The following is a 23,908-nucleotide window of genomic DNA, read 5'->3' on the forward strand; positions in this document are numbered from 1 at the left end:
AGATGCATGTGCTCTCCCTTTGCCATAATGCATTTGGAGCCCTTGCTTCCTCCTGCACTCATGTTGACCATCCAGGTGACGTATATTGAAGTGCAAGGGGGTTCAATGACTCGAGCTTCGGCCGGACGGTTGGACACCAGAGACATGCCCAAATAAGCCAGAATCATTCCTGTGGGGGAGATGTCAATGCAGTTTCCACCTGTTCCAGGGCATTAGATTGATGGTGGGTAGGTCACCCAGAAAAATTCATGCCAAGTATCAATGAGTGGTGAGAGGTGGGGGTCAAAGGGGGCATTGGTTTTATTTGTTCAAATAAATAGTTGGTTCTTTCAGGAGTAGAATCAAATTAGTATTGACAGGTCAAAACACATGATCGTATTAATTAAAAAAATACTTGATTCATGGGTAAAAACATCCAGCGGGCACTCTAAACCAGAGGGTTAGGGTTACGCAGTGCACATTTACTTGATATTCCATGTATGTCTGAAGACATATGATATTGTGTTGAAAGGCAGTCTAAATCATCTGTGCGATGGTAGATATCCTTTGAGCAAGGAACTCCTCCAATATATGCAGTCATTTTTATGGCAAGAATAAAACATGTATTTAACACAGTGTATTCTTGCTGTGGGCTTCAGGTACCAACAATACATTAGCTGGTTCCTAGTAGAACTTTAGATACAGTGGAAAAATACAAGACTAAAGAGAAGAATGGAGTAATTGGGCATTCAGGAAGAAAAGCATTTTTGTAAATATTGGATACAAAGTAACAGTGGTGTCATGTTCAGATGGACATTTCTCCACTTTTCAGGGATGCTAATGCTGCAGATATTCATATTAAGAGAACAAAATTATTTGTATGACACAAAATCCAAAGAAAAAAATGTTTATTCGTAATCTATATAGAAATTATGCAATGTGCATCTAAAAAGGGGACAACTGTGAGACAAAAATACTTTGGTACACTTGAATCTCCGAGATTTTAACTGACAAAGCAGCACAGTACTGTGGTGGCTCCTGCACATTCTTCAGATTGTGTATTTTACAGTGCAAGATGTTGCATTATTGAACATTACTCCAAATCTGTGGTGCATTTTGAGCAAGCAGAGAATTCCATTGCTTCAATGAATATTGCACTCTGAAAAATGTAATCCAATCTTACAATGTAATCAATATTTAGAAATGTTCAGTCAAATTAATTAATCAGTGATGGTGTTCAAATGATGTACAGTATAAAATTGTTACAAAAAGGCATAAGTGATTTACAAACATTTAAGATCTATGATACAAATGCTTAAATCGAACATTATCAACTAAAATCCAGTGGTAGATCTGTAGATCGCGTCTGCTACTGTAATGAGCACAACGGGAAAAGCTAAGGATTGTTAAAAGAAAGGTTTTGACTTTTTAAAAATTGTTCTCACAGATTTGGCTAAGAATGTTTGATGTCAGATTTCTACTCTAAATGTGTCAATGTCTTAGCAAGGCTACAACTAGATACTGTATATCAAAGTTTACAATATCATAAAGTTAAAAGCTACAAATATTCCTCCTGAAATGTGTTGCAAATGCATCTCCAAATAGCTTGCAACAATATAAACAAATACTACAATAAAGGTGAAACGACATAAAGTGCAAAGAGAGGTTTCCATAAATGCACTAGGACTGACTATAGTAGTCACACAGGCTGTGTACAAATACTCTAAAAATGCCACTTTCCTCCTTACTTCCTCGGCTGTTTTTTGCTTGTTATCCTTTTTCTATTTTTGAGGGTGGACTTTCTCATAGTATTTGACCAAGGCCTTGTTTAACTTGTAGCTTAAAGGATGTCAAGCAAGATTAACTATACACTACATATTGCCATTTAACATGTTAAGGATTTCTACTCTGAGAGACAAGGGTACATTCATTTTCACTGCAGGGATGAACATTAGGATATTAAAAAAGATAGTTAGGGCTACAAAACAGTAACAATAAAGTGAGAGTGTTTAGACGTCTTTTCCCTTTTACATGGCTAATTACTCATTTAGTTTACTAAATTTAAGTGAAGTGAGAATTTTTCTTCTACTACACCGTAAAAGCTAATTCGTCATCTCTTCTCCGGAATCAAGAGAAAGGTAGTAAACATTGAACATTTTCTATCTCAAAATACTGCCTAAACTGAGATCAGTGCCAGCTACAGCAACAACAATTGTAACAACAATATTGATATAGTAAAAAAAAAATTACATGAGAAAAAAAAAAACCATAACAATAATATATAACTTTCTTCATAAAAATCAAATCAGAGTATCTCTAACGTGAATATATTGGATGATGTAAACCTACCATTATCAAGGTTAGCAAGTATGATAATAACAGAAAGCACATCAATCTTATTCCTCTCACAGAGAGCGCTCACATCATTGTTTCGACAATGGTGTGGGTGGGCTTGTTCAAGCCATTGGTCCCGTTTGCGTCCAGGGGCTGCGTCAGCTCGCTGCCCTTCACGTTGTACTCTTTCGGGCGAGAACTCACGCCTGACTTTGCCGGGGCCGCTACTGCTTTGATCCTCTGAGGAAGGAAGGAGACGAGAGATAGGACTAATGACCATCACAAACAGGGGCAGTATAATGCTCAGAATGTTATATTTAAAATGACAAACATCGCATCTGAATTTGTCCATGTTCAACATTTCAAGCCATGTTGATTTAAAATTTGACGGACATTTGGGGAGCAGGCTTCTTCATACTTTTACCAGGAATTGAGATGAAAAAAATATCTACACTTGCTAAATGTGAAGCTGCAACCGGGAGATTAGCTTAGTTTGACAGAATGACCTTAAGCAAAGGGAAACGGATAGCCAGGTTGCTAAACAACCTCATGGTAAGTTGAGACTGTTGATGTGCCGCAATAACATGCAAAGCGACAGTCATGTGACCATAAGAGGTTGCCCTCGCTTGAACTATTGCATGGAGCTAATCTGCATGTTTACTGACAGCTGACAGTTTAGGGCTTGAGAGTTGAGGTAGCAGCTAGCCGTGGCTACACATTTTCTGTATATCTACAAACTTTTGAGGGAGGATGGCTAGCTAGTTAGCTATTGTTTAGTTTGTTTCTCTCATATTTCTTTTTTCAAATGATGATTTTGTCAAAACTAATCTCAGTCAAAACAATTAACACCTAAGGCAGGTTGGTAACAAGATTTGTAGTCTTAGGGTTTTAAGTCCCATTTATGTTGAAAAATAGTGAAAACTAGCCTTTAGCTGTCTCAGTCGCTTATATGACTCTTTTACTTTGATTTTAGTACAGATGTAATAAACAGTAGTTTAATTAGTGTGCTTTAGAAATGTTGTTAGGTTAGCTTTAGAAAAACCAGGCTAGCTGTTCACGCCGTTTCCAGTTTTTAATGCTAAGCAAAGTTTCAGTATTAGGGTACAGGTACAAGAGTAATATCATCTTACTCTCAACAAGACCGCAAATAAGCAATTTTTAAAATGTTTTCCAACAATTCCTTTAAAAACACTATTTGTTGAGCTCACCTCGATCAGGGATCCCTCAGAGTTTAAGATCTTGATGACCATCACCATAGGGATGCAGATCATGGAGGACAGGGCCAAAACCCAGCCAATACCGATGGCCCAGTCAGGGTACTCGTACACCTTGTTATAGGTCAAGGGCTTGTACTTCACCAGGGAGAAGATAAAACAGCCCTGGGAAACAAAAACATACTTCTTTTAGTACAACTTGTACACCTTCTTGTGACCTTGAATCTCCAACTATCAACATGTCATCAACAATATCTTCATTCGACACAATCAAGTGAAACTTAAAAAGCTGTCGCTCATCTCTCACCATGCAGAGGACAGGTGTGATATAAGACCAGCTCCATTTCATCCATGAGTTTGGTCTGTAGCCGATCATATCTTCAATTGCATCGTAGAAATTATCAACTCCTATCCAACCAAAGGGAACACAGAATACCATGAGTGCCAGCTTACATACTGGTATACACAAATCCAAAACATATCGACTTGAGTAATTATTTCATGCAAAAATGGCAGAAAAAGTTTGTTACTTTTCATAAACTGTAAACGTAAAATCTTTGGGTTTTGGACTAACAGAACAAGGCGATTACTTTTTTTAGGATGGAAATCTTTCACAATGTTCTGACATTTTATAGACCAAATGATGAATCGAGTAAATAATAAAAATGCAAGTCGCTGAAAAAAAAAAATGGGAGATGTAGCCCTAACCTAACCTGTAGTTCCCCTTAAGTTACTGAACATTGTACAAGTAATACCATGTGTCTGTACTATTCCAGAGATATTTTTGTTATCGCAGACTGACCTTCATTCTACCCCTTATCTCTGCCGTCTGCCCTTAGCTGCAGCATTTATATTTCCACTAAGTCCTGCACCATATAACATGTATATAGTATAAACAGGCTACTAGGTCATTATTCGTCCTTCCACGTTTATTGCAGTGAACTATGTGTGCTATTGAATTTTATAGTGTGCCTGATGTTTATTATTATGCTCCTTTGTACACGTTAACAATGTGTTCTTTTGTTTTGTTTTGAGTTCCTTTTTAACATCTGGCAAGGGAATACAGACGAATGTTAGTAAGCTTCCTTTGTGGTGCCGTTATAATAGCATCTTTCGTAACAATGATAGAAAACAGCTCCCAAAAGTCACGGGTTCCCAACCTTTTTTTTTTTAACTTTGTAATATGTTGCATATGTCTACGGCACATTAATCAAAGAGTAACGCATCTGTAATCCTGGAGGCCAGGAACATTGAGGCCAAGCAATTAAGATGGATTTGATTCATGTATCTAAGGGACTATTGTTATAAGGACAGTATTTGTTTCTTAAAAAGGAAAACACTTCAGTCCGGGGATGGTACTTAGAAATGCAGAGACATTTCGAAAGGTAGGAAAGCTAAATTAAATATATTTTATGTTCCAAGCCACCTAACTCTGAGTCCTGGGGAGTTTTGGTGAAGCATACTTAGCCTCAGAGTCACAAAAGTGTACATATAGTGGCTTCACGTTTGGCCGATGCATGATTTATGGAATCAGATAGCAACACAATATCAGTAATGTGTTTATTTTTGGACAATGCAGAGTTGCTTTCATCCAAATTAGGGTTTTTACCTCATTAGGGTCTTTATTTTCTTCCCTCATTAACAATAAAAGAATGGGTCTAGAGGGAGGCAATCCTGGATAGCCAATCTTATTCTAGCAGGGGACCAACACCATCCCCAACCCCCTCACCACGCCCCTGCATGCAGTTCAAGTTTTTAAATACTGATGTGTGACGAACCACAAGGACACCTTTGTTTACGACCAAAGAGATAATTACTGCTTTTTCAGGATCATTCATTTGAAAAACGACGTTACAAAAAAACATAGTTGTGTCCACTTACCATAAACCCAGGCGACAGCAATGCATTCGAAGAATGCAACCCACAAAAGGCACACACCACTGGCTGCATAGTAGTCAAAGAGTTGAAACACATACATGCCACCCTAGAAAAAAAGAAAAGAAAGAAAAGGAAGAAAAGCAACATTAATTATCTCTCTGTTGTGTGTGAAACGAAAGAAAGTCAAAGCGATAGAAGAGGGTATAAAAGCCGAGTGGATGGGGGGTGTTAAAAGCAGTGCACAAGAATGCTGGCACACTACCAACAGAGGCAGAGTTCAACAGGTGCTGAGACGCCATTGGAGCACAGTTAACTGCTAAATGGAAAATGGCATTCCAAATTGTTCCATTCAGACATACAGGATGTGAGCTGTGAATGTGGTAGGAAGCCATATTTGGTCGTAACAATGAGGCAGTCGAGAGGCAAGTGGAAAGTCTGTGGCGTTATCTCTGCCGTTGATCCGAATACACAGACTCTCTTTTTCCTTCCTACAGGATAAGCAGTAGAAACTCCAATACAAGTGACTGTTGGTGAACTTACTTTTGTTACCATGGCGAGTCCAAAAAGATAGCTCATCAAACACATCGCAGCTATAAACATCTCCCGTCGGTAACCCTTCCTGAGGACTGCTGGATATAGATCCACAATGGAGGTGATCTGTCCTTCTACTTCAACAAACTGTGGGGACAAAAACAACTATTAAGTTCTCAGAAGTGTCTTTTTGTGTGCATGCAGCTCTTGTGTAGCCTCTGCAAACCAGTGATTAGAGAATGAAAGCTGTCTTTGTTGAGCAGTAATGATAATTTACACAGGGCTCCTCTTTGGTTTGTTGCTATCAAGATGCAACAGAAATAAAACAACAGTAAATCTCTGTTTCTGTCTCCCCATCTGTCTCCCTCTTATTCCCCTTGGCCTCATCATAAGCTACATAATGTCATAACAAAATCATGAGATTGTTCCAATTTACCAAGAACACGCTCCTTTGTTGCATGAAAACCAAACAAAAAGCCCTTACATAACAGTGGCATGTATGTGTGAGCGACGTTAACAATATATAGCATTCAGGACTGAATTAATTGTATGGTCAAGAAACACACCCACACACACAAATTGTAACTGGGAACATGTCTCACATCTTTACATGTGCTCAAATTTAGAGCGTTGGCCTGATCTCGCAGTTGGCAGAGAGAAGTAGTGGGCCATGTGCAGGACTGAGTTAGCACAGGAGTAGAATTACACTTGGAAGCAGGAAATGTGATCTGGCCAACGAATCTCTCTATTGCACACTCGTGTTTTGTCTATGTAGATTATCGTCGCAATGGTTTGCATGCAAGCTATCATAATGACTTCTACCAAGTACATGTTTGGCTTTTAACGCGTATCATCTTCTAAAACTTAATTTGTGTTACTACAGGGCTTTAAAGGGAATTTAAGCCTCATCAAGTGCGGTCGAGCGTGATAGTAAAATTCCTTTGTGGGAAAAGTCTGCTTTTCTTGTCTGACAGTTATCTGATACCTTGGAGACGTTCGATATGGATCTGAGACACTTAATGTGTTTTACACATTGTGGATGGCAGGGCACTAACGCAAGGGACCTGGAAGGGACCTAGAAGGTATCCCTCTGAAATGAAACGGGCAGTTCTTTAAGGCTGCCATGAGCGATTATTTTCATTATCGATTAATCTTTAATTTAATTTTAAAACAATGTACACACTTCTACACCAACCACTTTCTTGATTAATTGTTTGGTGTATAAGTGTAAAAAAAAAATCTATCTCAGTTTCTAAGATTCCATATCGATTTCTTTAAATGTCTTGATTTGTAAGTTCAAAACCCAATGATATTTAGTTGAATATGATATAAAGAGATAAAAGCAGGGACTATGGATATTTATGAGGCTAAAAAACAGCATTTCTGCCATTTTTTCACAACTTATCTATCATCAAATTAGTTTGCGTTAACTTTTCCGTCCACTAAACATTGCAGAGCACAGATCACCAACTAATTATTCTGGACATTGCTTGACAGGAGCCACGGTGATTGTGAAAATACTGACCTGACTGTCGAGGCCCAGAAGCAACAGCATGACAAAGAAGAGCACGGCCCAGAGGGTTGGCATCGGCATCATGGACACGGCTTTAGGGTAGGCGATAAAGGCCAGACCAGGACCTGGAGGGAAAGCATAGCGGGAATGGGGAGAAGGGGAGGAGAACAACATTAATATCTGCATTTTATTCCAGCTTGGACGACATAGGGGAATGGAAAAATGTGTGTTAAGATTGAGATAGACAGGCCGAGCATGGTCTGGCACTGCCAATAATCTAAATCTATGGTTGGCTTTATGTACTCTTGTAAACTATAAGGAAATACAATTCCCAATATAATTGTTTTTTTCATGCTTTAGTGTCCTGTACTTTTATTAATAACGTATGTATAATGATACATAGATACCTTACGTTTTGTCTCTCTTTGCACTGTAGATATTACATTACTGTTTCCTGTAATAGCCCTTCCACTGTAAATGCTATTTATAAAAAGGTCCTGTTCATACAGTACATACTGTATTATAGCTGCTTTATATTATTTATATCACATATAAGTCCATGCACTTGAGCATCTGTTTGCACTGCTAAAATGCTAATATGCATTTCTGGTACTGTGTGCAATAACATCCAACTGGAATCTAATCTAATCTAATCCCAACAAAGCACATGAGGATTTCAGCAAAACCACATACCATTACAACAGGATTCAATGAGACACAAAGTCAGCAATCACAAACTAGTGCCTCAATTGAAGAGCTGAGCAAAATGCCAGTTCTACATCAAACATATTCTTAATTTCATTTGTTTTAATATATATTGTGAATGTACACACTAACATCCCATCAAATAAATACTGTAATTTTTACTCAATTATAGTTTGAATGTACATTATATTCCAGTTTTAAAGAAAGCAAAGAGTGTAATTTGAAACTGAACAGAGCGAGCATGCTGAAAGAAGACGCATCTCCTTCAAAGTCCCCAGAGTATAAAGGAAGGCAGAAACAGAACCGGTGGCGTCCACTCGGGAGATCCACAGTTGTTAACAGTGCTGCTGGTGAGAAATATCACATCATGGTGCCAGTGCACTTAGTACATACAGTACAAATCTTCTTAGCAAAGTCCCCTGGTCAAGAAGATGTAAAGCTACTGAATGAAATGAGTGGGTTGACTGTGGGACATGAAGACACCTGGTGCCATTGAACACTTGAAGTAGTGATGAGATCTTTAACCATGCAGGTCATTGTGTAGCTAAAACACACAGCACCAATGCCATGTAATCTGTCCGCAGAAAAGGTGCAACAGATTTCACACTGAAGTAACTATTCTGTTTCTTTTCAGGCTTTTAATCAAGGAGTGTGCAATTGCCGATACCTCTACATTTCAGCATCATCGTTTCCGAGACTTGAATTAATAACTTTTTTTAAATGTGCTTGGTTTTGAGTTTCCAATTGTCTTTTTTTTGGCAACAGTGCCCACCATCACTGCTGCCATCCCCTTGGACCCTCGTACCTGACTCTGCCACATCGGCAATGTCCACCCCTTGTTCTTGTGCCATGAAGCCCAGGACGGAAAATATTGCGAAGCCAGACACAAAACTGGTACCGCTGTTGAGGCCTCCCAGCAGCAAACAGTCCCTATGTCACACATATGTCATGGAGGTTGTTAATGAACACAGGTGGAACCGAAGTTCCCATTTTCTATTCACGCAACCGTCTCTGACACAAGTTGCTGTCACTACTACAGTCCCACTCCCCCCCCCAGCGGAAACACTGCTCACCTGTAGCAGTTGTATTTGTATTTGTTGTAGCTCCCCAGGGACGTCATGGCTCCCAGGCAAATGGCGTAGGAGAAGAATATCTGGGTTCCCGCATCAATCCACACCTAACGAGACAGAAGACAAGTACGCTTTCATAATGTGATCCAATATTGATGATGTCAAACTGTGAAACAGAACCAGTCGGGTCCGCATCAGCGATTCACAGCTTGTCAACAGTGCTGCTGGTTAGGAATATCACATAAGGATGCCAGTGCATTTTCAGTATGATACATAGAGTCCAGTGCAAATCTTAAAAGCAATGTCCCCTGATAAAAAAATATTTTAAAGCTACTAAATTACATGAGCAGGTTGGCTGTGGGGCAGAAACACGTTTCTTAACACCTGTTATGAAAGTGTTTTGGAAATGTTATCATGAGCTCCATACTAGTCAGCTTATCGAAAGTGATTGCTCATATCAAGAAGGCAAACATTTTAGAGCAAATATTGATTTTTTTTTACCACATGAGATGAATAAATCTCTGTTTTTCTTATCTCCACCACAATCTTGAGTGTAAGGTGGGCCGGAGGGACAATTGATTGAAATTCCACTCTTATTTGTTTGGTGTGGGAGCGGGAGACACACCTGGCAGAGATCTGCACTCTACTGAGCGCACTTTTTACAGTTTTATCTGAAACCTCACGTACTCTATGAAGCTTGGTTAAATGTTATCCATTTAAGCTCAACTTTTGCACAGAGCACATGTGGGCTAGCCTATTGAGACATGTCGGCTTGGTTTTGTTGTTAATCCAATCACTCGTGAAAAAAATGATGTAATCGAGTTGCATAAAAAGTAAAAACAGAAAAACAGGAGAAGAGTTTTTGATCCTACCTCTGGGTCTTGTAGGCGGGTTAGGTTAGGGTAAAGGTAGAATTTGATCCCTTCAGATGCCCCAGGCAAGGTCACTCCACGCACCAACAACACAATCAGCATCACGAATGGGAAAGTTGCGGTTATGTACACCACCTAGAAAGGACAAGGAAGTATCAGCCAAAAATACTGAGCAACACTTATGACTAGTCACCCTTTAAATATAACGGTAAAGACAAAGCTTCATTTCTAGGTTCTCATTTCTAACTGAATGTCAAAAGAAACGTTGTCCATGTTGTCTGGCGAACATTTCCCTTCTTTTCCCGAAGGATTTTGACAAAGAAAAAGTAGGTAAGGTCTGGGAAAAGGACTTATTTACTGTCACCAGAAGTCATGATGAGGATTTGAGATGCCCAACAGAGCATGAAGCAGTACACTACAGAGCATAAAGGCTTCACGCTGATAAACACACAAGAGCTCCTTAATAGAGTTAATCATTTTCCTCACAGAGCTCCTCCTGTTGGCTCCCGCCCAGTTTCAGAAACACAGAGAGGGCTAAAGGAGTGGCAGTCAACTGTTTACAGCCGACAGTGAGTCTGGCCAACAAGAAACTTTCAGGACAGCGCAGTGGCTTGTGTCTCTAAATCCACCAAATTAACAACCCTCCAAGCATGTGGCTTTTCTCTGAGCAACAGTGTTTTGTCACTGATTTATCGGGGTGAAAATGCCAAACAAAAAACAGCACCATGGCAACGCAATAAGTACAGGATGTGTCTGTGTCTCAGCACTCACTTTCCCAGTGGACCTGACTCCCTTCCAGATGCAGAAGAAGCAGATAACCCACACTGCTAGGAGACACAGGGCCAGGTCCCACTTCACGGTCCCGATGTCCTCAATCCCAGAGGAGATGCTCAGGACGTTGCGTCTGCAGAGAAAACACAAGTCAGACAGACAAATGACTGTCGTTCTGTGCTGTTCTGCTGCTCTGGTCTTTGTGATGACACCAAAATGGTGAGATAGATATTTGAAAAGAGTCTTTAGGGCTTTTAGGTCTAATGCTGCATAAACACTAGTCTGTAAGAGGCATTAAGTGTGATGAATCAGATGATTTAAACGTGACTCAAAGCAAACAGGCATTTAAAAAGACATTTCACAACACATTTACTCAAGATAAGTCTTGTCAGTGTTACTTTAGTGTGTGTGTGTGTGTGTGTGTGTGTGTGTGTGTGTGTGTGTGTGTGTGTGTGTGTGTGTGTGTGTGTGTGTGTGTGTGTGTGTGTGTGTGTGTGTGTGTGTGTGTGTGTGTGTGTGTGTGTGTGTGTGTGTGTGTGTGTGTGCGTGCGTGGACTTGACTACGTGCGTGGACTTGTGTGTGTTTGTCAGGCATGCCATCAGTGAATACTCACTCCCAGAACTCAGTGACGGGGGAGGTAAAGTTGGTAATGTTGGCTGCTAGCCAATAGGTCTTGTTCTTGCGGACCGTGTCCTCCACACAGAATTCTGTGTTCCAGGGCTGCTTGCATTTCGCCCAGGGGAGCTCCGGCTGAAAGCTGTGAAACAGGTAGTACAGTCCCCAGGCCAAGATCACGATGTAGTAGATGTTCAGTAGAGATACAATCACGACAGAGGCATAGCCAATACCTGCAGAAAGGAAGAAAAGAAAGCAGATTTTAGATAGAGATAGATTAAATACAGTTATGATTTAGATTTGTGTTGATGCATTCGATATGTTTCTGGTCACCATATTATGTAAGTCTGATATTCACTGTCTTTAAGTTCTGCTTTTAGTCTCTCAGTGGGTAATATCAACAATAGAGTCAGGTGCTAGTTCTCTGTGGGTTTGTCACTGCAAGCAACTCCTTACAAACAAGTAGGGGTGTAACGGTATCCGTATTCGTCCCGTACCGTCACGGTTCGGACGTCACGGTTCGGCACATGCAGTCACACGACGAATACGCCTTTTTTTTTTACGAGTGGGAAAAAAAGTGTCATTCAGGGCAGTATCCACTACACTATTTATAATCCAGGGGGCGGTATTGCGCCTAAAAGCTGTTTGCCAGCCGCCCTTAAACAACAAATGAAGAACAAGAAGAAAGACAACAACAAAACGAACAAAATACAAGAAGAAGAAAAGTTAGTATGGCGATTTCAGATAACACACAGGAGCTAGAACCCACCTGCTTCTTTTAAATCAGCTGTGTGGGAACATTTCGGGTTCCCTGTGGACTACAACAACGATGGAGTGCGCGAGTGGTGGATCGGACGAGGACGGTGTGTCGCCGTTGTTCGATAGCGGTGCGGTATGCTAATGGTACATGCTAAATCATATCAGAAGGCATCACCCAGATTTGCCAATCACCGGAGCCCAGCAAAAGACAACAGCAGTTCAACAGCTGATCCCCGCTGTTTTTAAGAAGACAATAGACATGAAAGCCGTGAGACCAAAATAAATAACGGAAGCTTTTGGCATATGTTTTTCAACGACTATGCGCCCTTGAAACAATTTCTTATTATTTATGTATTATTTATTTTCAAGACATTCTTTTTAGTTTTACAGCTTGATGAAACCTTTTTGTTTGACATCAGCCATTATAGATAATATGGCCATCTGAGTGTGTGTGGTACTGTTTGTGGTTTGTTTTTAACTGTTTAATACAGTTAATTATTCAAAATGTCAGAGTTCCTTATTTTTAAACTGAAACTTGCACTACTGTTCAAAAATAAATAACAACAAACCTGGAATTATGCATTTGGGACTTTTTTTTGCTTTTTCTTGTTGTACCGAACCCGTACAGAACCGTGACCCCCAAACCGAGGTACGAACCGAACCGTGACTTCTGTGAACCGTTACACCCCTAAGTAGTATTGTTATCCATTGTTATAAAAATAGTGATTATAGCCGATTTACCAGCAAGCAACATTAGTGGTTTCTGGTTTTACATCTTGCCTTGCCCCTTGTCAGAAGTACAAGTGTACTTCTGACCACACCATCAGTAACTCTGGGTGTGGTCAGAGCTTCAACTTTCAAACAGAGAGGGCAGCACAGCACAGATTTTCTGCCCGGTGGGAAATAACCCTTTAAATGAAAACGTGTGTGAGGTGGAGATTGTTGCTGAACAACTTAAAAGGAATGCTTTCACAACTTACTCATTATCAAGTCAAATTAGGGAAAGCTGCCCGAACTCTGCTATCTTACTGTTATAATGTTGTTAGTGTTTTAACGCTATTTTTAAATGACTTTGCCACGAACCTGGACACAGAAATCCCAGTACTGCTCAAGAGTATTTTTAATCTCATCATCTCTGTGGCCCCCACTGCCTTGTTCCCACATACCAAACTTGAACTGATAAAGTCAACGCTGTGACAGGTGTGTGTGTGTGTGTGTGTGTGTGTGTGTGTGTGTGTGTGTGTGTGTGTGTGTGTGTGTGTGTGTGTGTGTGTGTGTGTGTGTGTGTGGACTTGACTACGTGTTGGAGTGTAGGGAGTAAAGACATGAATTTCACTGTGTGCTAAAACATGTGAAGGCGGGAAGGAAAACATTTGGAGGATTGTGGTTGGCTAGTTTTGCTGGACTTTCTCTGCTGTGCCAGACGCTGCGCCATATGGACAGACAGCCGCCTCAGCGTTCCTTGAATAGCGGAGACCATCGGCAGCTGCTAGAGATCCGGTGAGGCACAGCTTCCTCTCTCTTCATGTCATGTCCCGTGTGTGAACATGAGTAAAGGCGTCATAGCAGCTGCTGAAGGTGCGGGACCTCTGTGCTTGTCTTCAGCTGTCAATCAAAGGTTAAGGGTTGCACCCAAGAGTGCCTTAAAGTATCAGTAGCTAATTGGTGATCTCAGGTCATGGGACAGGTGAAGGAACCCGACCCTGACAACTCCCACAGACATCATACACTATAAGCTAGGAGAAAACAAGTGTATCCGCATTGTCAACAAATATTATTACGTTTTTATGCAGACTCATTGCTATTGCTTGTGTTTCTTTTGCTAGTCTGTTTCCATGGCAACTCATCAATCTACTCAGTCACAACATCTGCAATCCAACAATGACTTTATGTTTTGGAGCGCCTACTTTCATGTTCCATATCCTTGTGTTAATTTAAATAGACGTTAATGTGCATGTGTGCATGAATGTAAACATGACCGTGGATAAATCATCCTCCATAATAATCCATTTTAAGTACTCATTATTCCTGCTTTAAATGTAGTGTTTAGTGTCCTTTACATAACACAAAGCATCCTGATGAAGTAAGACTGGTCCACTTACAATGTTAGAAATGGGGAAGGACACCTTTAGAAGAACATGATGTCAACTAAGGATGAACTATTGACTAAAACAGAAAGAAAACCAGGGCAGGATTCTTGTTAGGACAAATTAAGCTTTTACTCAGCGTTAAATATTAAATGATCCCGTCAGGAAAGATTTGGCTTGGGGATGCATAGCCTCTTTTTTTCTGTCTGTGTGTGTGAGAATATGTGCAGTGTTTATGCTTGGACTGACCAGTGAAGATGGGGCAGAGCTTGGCCCAGCAGGTGATCCCTCCTTCAGACGTGTACTGGCCCAAAGCAACCTCCAGGAAGAACACAGGCAGGCCGCCCCCAAACAGGAAGATGGTGTAAGGGATGAGAAACGCTCCTGGGTAATGGGAATGAGACGTATTTCAGTAACAATTTGTGTTTTCTGCTTAACACTTTGTTTAACATTAAGTATCTTTTGCCTACCTCCACCATTTTTATAACAAAGGTAAGGAAAGCGCCAGACGTTTCCTAATCCAACAAAGCCTCCGGCCACGGACAGGACAAAGTCGAGCTTACTGTCCCACTTCTCCCTCTGAGGCGCCTTGCCTTCAGCCTCATCCTCGGCTCGCGTGCCCGGGCTCTTCCCCGGTGAAGGTTTAAGGGTGTCCTTGTGAAAGTCTTTTAAACATTGAAGCTTCTCTTTTTGTGCCATGCTGTGGACGGTAAAAAAGGAAAAGGACACGCAAGATGGAGAGAGAAAAAAAAATACAGAGAAACAGAGGTGAATTGAGGTAAGACAAATATAGGGAGGAAAATTAAGAAGATAATGCTGTCTCGTGATTGCGCTACACCGTGCTGTGTAACCACTGCATACGTGATATATTATGTTGCTAATCTTGCTTATCTGAACAACTTGCTTATCTGAACAACTGATGCAGGAAGGTCATTCAGACAAGAGAAATATTTTGTTAATTAAAGCAATTGACAAGGATTATCCAACAATGTAGAGCATACCCACTGTGTTTGTTTTTCTATCTTAATAATTTAATCAATTAATCAATACATCTATCTTTAGAAAAAACATCTTAATGCCTTAAACTGCATTGCCAAGAAATCGCACAATTGGCTAAACCACCACGGCAATAGCATGAGCACATCCACAATTTGGTTTTCATCTCATTCATGGTGTATTTTTCTGCTCAGAGGGGGGCACATTGTCCCTGAAGAAAAAGGAAGGGTATGTTTGGACACGATGCAGGACTTTAAGATCTCACCTGACCCTGAAGAAACGTTTTTTTCTTAGCTTTCTCTTGTGCTACCGTATCAGCAACGAGTAGGTCCTCCACAATCCAAATTTAGAGAAAAAGATACCCCTCTGCATTGCTAAAGCCCTGGCTGCTTTCGAGACGATACAGCGGCTTAGGTTCACTAGCGTGTTTACACTGCAAACCGCCGTTCCAAGAAACACAGGATTTAGCATCACTTGCTAAAGTATCTTATTTCCCCGCATGAGCCAAAGAAGAGAAAATAAACCCCTTAGAGAACAAGAATAATTTTGGAAGTTGTGAAGAAACTTAATGTGATTTATGATCCCAGCTATAATAAAGCACAAAAAGAGTAATTGTAACATACACAATTAAATGTAATACTTCCTCTTCTTTTAAGAAAAGAACTGAGCAATATCAAGAACTGAGCAACATCAAGTACTTCCCGTAACTTTTGCGAGACCCAAAATAAATTCAGACCATGTTGATTGTTGAAGCTCAGATAAAAGTACAAGTTGTACGAAAAACGTTCATGCTTCGAAAATATCACCCTTGAGATTTGCTCTTCATTCGTTGTTGAAAAATGGACAGCATGTCCCTTTCAGGATTGTTTACTTCTACCAACAAACACATTAAGACTGTAACCTCACATTCCTACCAGGAACTGTGTTAACCTAACCAATACTTAAACAGCAGCCCCTCCATGCCCCATCATTTTCTAGGATTTCTCTCTTCCTGTTATGCATGACAAGTCAACTTGAACCGCTTTCCATTCTCAGACCTCCTTACATAACTGGATCAGTTCTTGCCCACTTTGTTTCTCATCCTGTTTCTCTATCTCTCTTTATCTCTTTTCCCCTCGTCTGCTTAGCGTATGCTTCCACCTGCCTGCATGGTGTTAGGAGGCTGCCGGCCCGACAGATAAGATTTAAGACAAACTGTCCTTGGGATTTAAACCAGACATACTTAGCTACAAATTACTTAACCGAAAAAGAAAAGAAAAACAAATATTCTATTGAAATCACTTACTCTTCCTAACTAGACATCCCGTCAAAATGAATCTCAACAGTTTTGTTTCTATTCGTTTAACCTTTTAGCACAAAAATAGACTTGTTCAACATTTATTCATCCATGACAGCATTACACCATTGAACTATTTAAAGCCCATTAATAAAAGAAAACTTGACATATCACATGCAAACCCTGAACAGTAAAGTCTCCTTTCAGTAAAGCAATTTAGAAAACTTACATTTCCTTCATGGCTGCAACTATGTATAGAGTTCCTCTCCCTCTGCTGTTACCATTCCTCTGTACTGAATGCCTTTATGCGGACACCGGTCACAAGAAGTGAAGCTGACAGCAGGGCCCGCCCCTTTTCTAAAGACAATTAAATCCAAAGTGGAGATTGGACGCAGCCTAGCTGTGACAGACGACTCAGGTACCAACGCGGCAGACTGTACATTTCCACTTCCCACTACTCCCTGCCCACAAACATACACACAGCCAAGTGGTGGGGGGTGAGTATGTGTGACTCACACACATACTCCCACACACACACACACACACTTCTTATTCATGTCGAAGACACAGAGAACAAGTTAGAGGCTTGTCCAAGACTGGGGGTCGGCCTTGAATTATGGTCTTGTACAATTGAATAAAATGAAACTGAAGGCAGCATTGAGAGTTCAAGTGCTTCAGTGATGCAAACTCATCAGCAGTAAAATAGGAGACACTGTTTCATAACAAGTCCCTAATAACATCAACACGCCACTCTCAAGCATCTTTGTGAGAAAACTATTTTTATTCAAGCGTATGCTGTGATAAAACCTGGTATGTGGGACATTTCCAATCACTGGTCCTTCATTCTTTCATGACATGTAGTTTGTTATCTGTGAAATGTAAACGAGTACTGTATCAGTTTATAACAACTCCTAATAAGGAAATGTGTGCCTCTCTCTGCTCGTTCATGAAACTGTATAGATACCATTCACTGCTCAGAGAGCACACAATGGCTGTGCAAAGGCTGGCATGCAAGGTTCAATTAAAAACTGATACATTCCTCTGCAGGATTTGCACAGTTAAATGAGGGGGACAAGGATCAGCTGATGGCAAGCTGTCATTTGAGCACTTCACAGACACACTTTTGACACCTCTTAACTTTGCATGACGCCATTATCCATCATATTTAGTTTGCTTTCATGCCCTGTATACTATTTTTGGTTACATAACCTTTGATAGAGGCGGTCTAATCTATTATGCTTATGCGAGCGATCACATGATTTGTGTTTTGAAGGAGAAAGAAAAAAACAGTTTCATGTGGGTTATCCAGATACACACAGAGTTACCCTTATAAAGTTCAACTTTCCATACTCATAGCTTACAAAAAGCTTTAGGTATTGTTGTTGTATTGTTGAAACGGTTAAAACATTTAATATAATTTCACACTAAAATGTTCAACTATAGACTGGGAAAGACACATTTGACTAGAAATACTGGTTAAAATGATCCTATATATTAGAATCTACTCCTTATTTTGCATGGTGAACCTCAGGAAACCCCTCAAAGACACCCCCAAAGGCCCTATGACCCCGCTTTTCTTTCAGCACATGCAGCTTAAAAAGAAGGTGCAGGTCATTTGTTATCCTGCTGACCTGGTATGTATCAGTTTTTGGATTGGGTTTAAGAAAGGACAACATGAATCAATCATACACTGGACAGGTTGCAGACAGAGGAAGTGGGTTAAGTATGTCCAACTAATCACAAGATATAAGCTAGTAGTCTTAGTTCATCAGACGCCCCTTTAGCTTTGAACGTTGCATACATGAATCAATTCCTTCATTCATTGTGGGTGTGGAGGGTGAACGGGTACCTGGACTCTGAAGGAGATAATAACCACATGTATTTACCCCATACAGTACAGTATATGCCCTAAACACATCACATGGCGCTTTGAAACCGGGGCTGCTCCTGAACGCACCATAACAGACCTCCAAATAACGATCAAAGAGAAATGGGTTGCTCTGTAAACACAGGAAACCGGTTCAAAGGCCAAAGCTGGGTTTTTGTAATAATAAAAAAAATCAATGTTGCCTAAGTTGTTTTTAAAACGTGTATAAACGACAGTATTTAAGTAGGACACAGCTTCATGTCAAAGAAAAAGAACAAATGTGGACAGGAAATAAATCCGCGTACCTGATGTTTAACATCAAAACAGGACAAATTACAATTCAACGCAGCGTGGTTTTCTTAAATCAATATCTTAAAAACAGAAACAGATGTCTACTTTAGTTATTCTTGCCGTTAAAAAATGAAATAAACATTAATAGGCTATTCGTAATTTCCTGAATTGATACGTAAAGAAGATGCCGATTTACCTTTCCTCGTGGTATCAAGCTGTCTGTTGTTGTTCCTTGTTTTGTAGCCTGCGTTTTAGCACTGAGTGAAATGAGGAAATCTATTTTTCTGTGAGACCATTGTTTCTACAAGCTGGTGCGCGTTTAATATCAGTTTGAGTGGAAAATCACCAGAGTCTCCATGCATCAACTTCTTAAAGCGACAGCCTCCCTCCGTCCGCCCTACCCCTGATTCATAACAGTCTGTCACCATGTATACAGCCTATAGCTCCAGAAATAATCCATCACGTAACTCATGTGCTCATGGCACGATTGGCTTACATGCACTTGCAAAATGTGCCAAATACGTGCAAAGTACTCGCAGGCAGTACACATTTAGCAGACACGTTCAATGTCTTAAATTAAAGTAGAAGTCAATATTCCAAGAATTAGTGATGTTCCTTGTATTAATTCAAATGATCTTTTTGAGTATAGGCTACACATTTATTTGATTTTTCTCTATTTTTATTTTATATTTTTGTATTTGCTTTATTTGATCTTTTAAAATATAATAACAAGACCTATATCTTTAATATTATCTGTATTATTTTATTATTTATAAGCATGCTAGGATTTTGCATTTAATTTAGCACAACACTGCGCCTTAGTGCAGCCCCACAAAGATGCATGACTGTAGACTCTTTTAATCTTGTTTAGAATAATGTAGTTTAAACAGTCAAAGTGACTTCTCACCACTTGGCAAAATCAGCTAAATGTTATCATAAAAGATTGTTGTGTTAGTGTGGCTAAAACAGACGACTACAGATCATTGTTTATGTCTTGTGCATACACCAGTGGTTCAGTGTGGTTTATGTCTTCATCTAAGGCAATACATTCCAAACAAACAGATGACAATTGAAGCTATTTGGGGATGTATTTATAAGATATGGAGCCAGAAATTAAGACAAATAATTGATTGAACAACGTTATGAAGAAATTAAACACACAATCTCTTATCAAACTTCAAAAAGGAACGGACTGTTTATTCCTTATTTCAATGCTGTGTTTTTACGTGCACATTTCCTCATTAGCCTTCGGAGCAACATTTCATGTCAGTGTTGAAAAGCAAAGTGTGTTTCAAAGCCACCCAGCCCCCTTGAGTTTCGGTGATGGTTTCTCCTCACAGAGAACAAAAGCTCTGTCAGCAGGACAACTGCTTTCTGGTGCAGGGGGCGAAATGGCCAGGAAACAGGAAAGAGAAAACAAATTCAAGTTTGGACGCTCACGGTTTGTAACTGTGACAAAGACCAACCTTGAATCTAAAGTAGCTGAACAACTGCAGGGGAGAGAAAACTTTATCTGACTAGTATCATCAAGTTACAATAGCAGGCCAGCCCACAGAGTAAACATCCTGATCATTATGATAGAATCCTGCATGAAACATGGCTGTTTTTCAATGCTCATATGGCCATAATCATGTTTAGAGATCATGCATCTTGTCCCAAGCTATATCAGCAAAGCTCCAATCATGTACCGCCTCTTTATTGCGTCACCTCACCGCTTTGTGACTCAGCTTAAATGAGCTGAAAAGATCATGAAATGTTTATTTCAAATTTTGAAACTTTGGTTAGATTAATACATTTAAAAAAAAATACATTATGGTTGACTGATGAAAATGCCAGCTGGGAAATGTTATGTTGGAACATGCTAGTGAAGTAGGCCTTAGTAATTCAATTATCATACATTGGTGCTTGTTCTTAATTTCTTATTTCATTGTTGGTATAATTTACAAATACAAAATAAAATCTTTGATGTGAACAATGATTTCCTGCCCAAATGTTAAGAATGTAGCTAAATTGCTATTTTTGCACAAATATCTGATAATATAACTCCCTTCAGCAAGTACTACTATAATTTTGTGTACAAGTAAAGTCAACTTGTTGCAGAGAGAACCTTACACTCCGCTTTCTGCTTTGTCTCCTTGCAGCAGCTTGATGCATTGATGTCCACTGAATGTTTTATTTGAGGGAGTTTAAGGCCGGTGGTTGTTGTCCTGGATAGATTTAGCGTGTCTTTTGTTAGAGGTCCAGCTAAGGGCAGACCAGTCACATGGTCACAGTGTAATCCTGCCTCACATGCAGACGCTGTTTGTATATCTGCAGAGCTGGCTGTGATCTCTTCTGGCAACCTTGTGACTCACCTTTAATGGAGCATAACATTTCAGTGTAGCAACAAACAAGACAGACACATGGCAAAGGATAAAATTAACACTGGGACACACATTGGACAAATAAACCATTCAAAAAATGTCCTGCTGCTGCAAGATGTATTGTTCGTGTTATAAGCAAACGCATTGGCCAGATATATTTACTCAGCTTTCTTAGAGAGTCAATCGTCATTCACAAAGCTGACTAATAAGACCACTGCTCCCCTGCTTGTCTGTGTCCTGCAGCTAATACGTCAAGTGTGCATGTATGTAAGGCTTAATCCCATATTAGCTTGGCTATGTTAAGTGTAAGCATCTGACTGTCACACACTTCTAAGAGGAGCCTCCACGCAGAGCAGGGAGATAATCAGAATACCAGGTTGTGACGCTTTAAGCTTGAATTAGTATTTATTAAACTGATAGGCATCTTCAGCCTGTATATGCATGACATGTCTGTTGAAATGTGGGGGAGAGGGACTGGCTGCTCAGCCTCTCTCATTTCATGGCAATCCTTTAAAGAGATCTTCTCGGCGGGAACCTATCATTCACTTTAGCCGGCGTGTAGTCTTCGCTGTGCCATTTCTTACATAATGGCTGGCTGGATACAACACTTGCCCATGTCTTAAGTCTCTAAACCTGTATATTGAAATGTAAGAGCAGCCTTTCTTCTGTGCCGAACTTGGACTGACACTACAGTACAATACAGTATCTAGGTTTATATATGTTGTGTGAATCATACAGTATTTTTTTACATGTTTAAGTGTATCCGTAGAAATATAAAAGTGGGGTATAGGACGGAGTGGGGGAGTTGGAAAATGAGCTAGAGCTGTTCAGGTCAGTCTCTGGCTAAGTATGGGTTTACGACTCTCTCTCTCTCTCTCTCAGGTGGTAATCCCCAACTACTAACAAATTAGGATATTGGCGGTGACAGCCGCAGTGAGTTATGTCTTCTGTTTCCTGGGAGGACATATAAATACTCAGGGACAAGGTCGCAAATGTGCAGTGCTATCATAAATCATCACCTTTAAGACAGATGTTGTACTAAGACTCAACTTTATAAATTGTAGAATAAATAAATGTAAACATGGTCAACGTAGGTATATGCTCCTAGGAAACACAAGAGATTATAGATCCACAAATGGTAGAAGTATTCAGGCCCTTGGTTTACTTCATTTCAAAATTATATACACTCATGTAAATACAGTATATTGTGACAGTTTTTCTGTGTTTTATTTTTATTTATGAATCATGATTGTATTTCGTGGCATTTTCAGTAAAAAAAAAATTGTATTTATTTTTGTATTAGTCTGACACCTAAGTAAAATGTTTCTGTACTTCTCTTGCAAATGCTGTAACAAAATTACGAACTTTAGCTATTAAATAAAGGCACGGCGGATGACTTTACTAAATGGAGTAACAACTACAATACAAACATCTGAAAAGCAGTGAGGTATAGTAGAAGCAGCATCAAATGGAATAACGATTGAATATAAAATAGTTGAATTAATATAACTACTAACACATCTTACTTGCATCATGTTATTGGCTTTATGTTGGCCCACCTGCAGTCTTCTCCATCTGTTCCAAATGTAAATAATCCTACATGTGAGCCACATATAGAAGAATGTCATGGTTGAGATGAGCATGTTTGTTCCAGGAAGGAAGTCAGACAGATGGTATGAGTTACTTAGCCCTGCATGTTTTGTACGTATACGTCATATGTCCTCAGCACTTGAAATAAACCTTTCAATGACACAGCAAAACCTAAAAAAAAGGAAACCACCTCAACAAGTTTGAATGGATGACCAAATACAATTAGAATTTTTTTTTTTTTTAAACAGCAGAACCATAGAGTGTTATAGTGCACATTCAGGAATCAAACCAACTCCAGACATATTATAACCTTTAATATTAGAAGTTTAAAGGAATAGGTTCTACAATTGAACAGAATATTTTTGCCCTTGCAGATTCCTGTATAAGGAGACGAGAGTCACAGTGAAGTCTCAATGAGTGACACAGTGACATGAGTCAAGAGCAGAGAGATATACTCTCTTCAGGATGTTTTGGAATTTGTTCCATGCAAAAACAGATAAAAGTCCTCAGTGTAAATACATGTTTAAGGAATGCAGATGACACACAACAGAGATAGGAATCATGACTCAGAAAAAAAGGAAAATTATAGTTTTAGTAAGTCACTATGTAAGTCATTGTCCCAGCAGTAATACAATATTCAGAGTGCAGGCATGTCAGTATGTTGCAAATAATCTAAAGAGGAAATGTTTATTTGAACTACATTTAGGTGTCTGGTGTGTGACATCAAAACATGTAAAAGACAATCATAATGTCAGCGTCATACTAGCAGAGAACAAATAATTATCCATAAATCATTGTCTGCCAGTAATGTTAGATGTGTATCAGGAGAGGGCTTCCAGTGTGAACTATTCAAGACAATAGTCTTAGACAGGGCAAAGGGACAAGGGACAATCTGATTAACTGCTTGAGAGGCTGCAAATAATGTTTTTGGCACTGTGTTAAGAAAAAACTGACTATAAGATTTAGGTCTTAGTCATGTTAACTGACAACAAATCAGTTGTGCAATCAAGTCACGGAAAACAAGATCATAAATTTAGAAGATTGACATGTCAGTAATTACCAACCATCCTGAAGGTGACATTACTGGGTGTACAACATTTAATTCAATAGCTGTTAAGACATTTCACTTGTGATTCATCCTCTGGCAACTATGTTGAGTTGATACTTTAAGAATTTGGCCTTCTGGTGGCACAGGG

At 39.7% G+C, this 23,908-nt stretch overlaps 1 protein-coding gene across 2 annotated transcripts; it reads right to left on the bottom strand.

Moving 5' to 3' along the window:
- Positions 1 to 870: 870 nt before the first annotated feature.
- Positions 871 to 19,213, bottom strand: LOC117540777 (sodium- and chloride-dependent taurine transporter-like). Of its 2 annotated transcripts, none has more exons than XM_034207618.1 (14): positions 18,956 to 19,213; positions 14,800 to 15,029; positions 14,579 to 14,713; positions 11,482 to 11,716; positions 10,868 to 11,000; positions 10,097 to 10,231; positions 9,228 to 9,331; positions 8,960 to 9,084; positions 7,462 to 7,574; positions 5,946 to 6,083; positions 5,409 to 5,511; positions 3,835 to 3,935; positions 3,522 to 3,692; positions 871 to 2,553 (listed from the first exon to the last, which is right to left on the bottom strand). In XM_034207618.1, the coding sequence occupies exons 2-14, from the start codon at positions 15,026 to 15,028 to the stop codon at positions 2,398 to 2,400; spliced, it is 1,878 nt and encodes a 625-aa protein (XP_034063509.1). In that variant the 5' UTR covers position 15,029; positions 18,956 to 19,213; the 3' UTR covers positions 871 to 2,397. The 2 variants fall into 2 exon arrangements, with proteins under 2 accessions (XP_034063509.1, XP_034063508.1); XM_034207617.1 differs by lacking the exon at positions 18,956 to 19,213 and adding an exon at positions 16,831 to 18,888.
- Positions 19,214 to 23,908: the final 4,695 nt, after the last annotated feature.

Source organism: Gymnodraco acuticeps, unplaced genomic scaffold (genome assembly GCF_902827175.1).
Source record: "Gymnodraco acuticeps unplaced genomic scaffold, fGymAcu1.1, whole genome shotgun sequence".
Classification (NCBI taxonomy): Eukaryota; Metazoa; Chordata; class Actinopteri; order Perciformes; family Bathydraconidae; genus Gymnodraco; species Gymnodraco acuticeps.

What these genes read in the sequence shown, in the direction of transcription:
- LOC117540777 (XM_034207617.1), bottom strand. An exon ending in TACAAATACAACTGCTACAG is followed by an intron (nt 9,085 to 9,227) that starts GTGAGCAGTGTT and finishes TGTGTGACATAG; the next exon opens with GGACTGTTTGCTGCTGGGAG. An exon ending in TGCCGATGTGGCAGAGTCAG is followed by an intron (nt 7,575 to 8,959) that starts GTACGAGGGTCC and finishes CTTTCCCTCCAG; the next exon opens with GTCCTGGTCTGGCCTTTATC.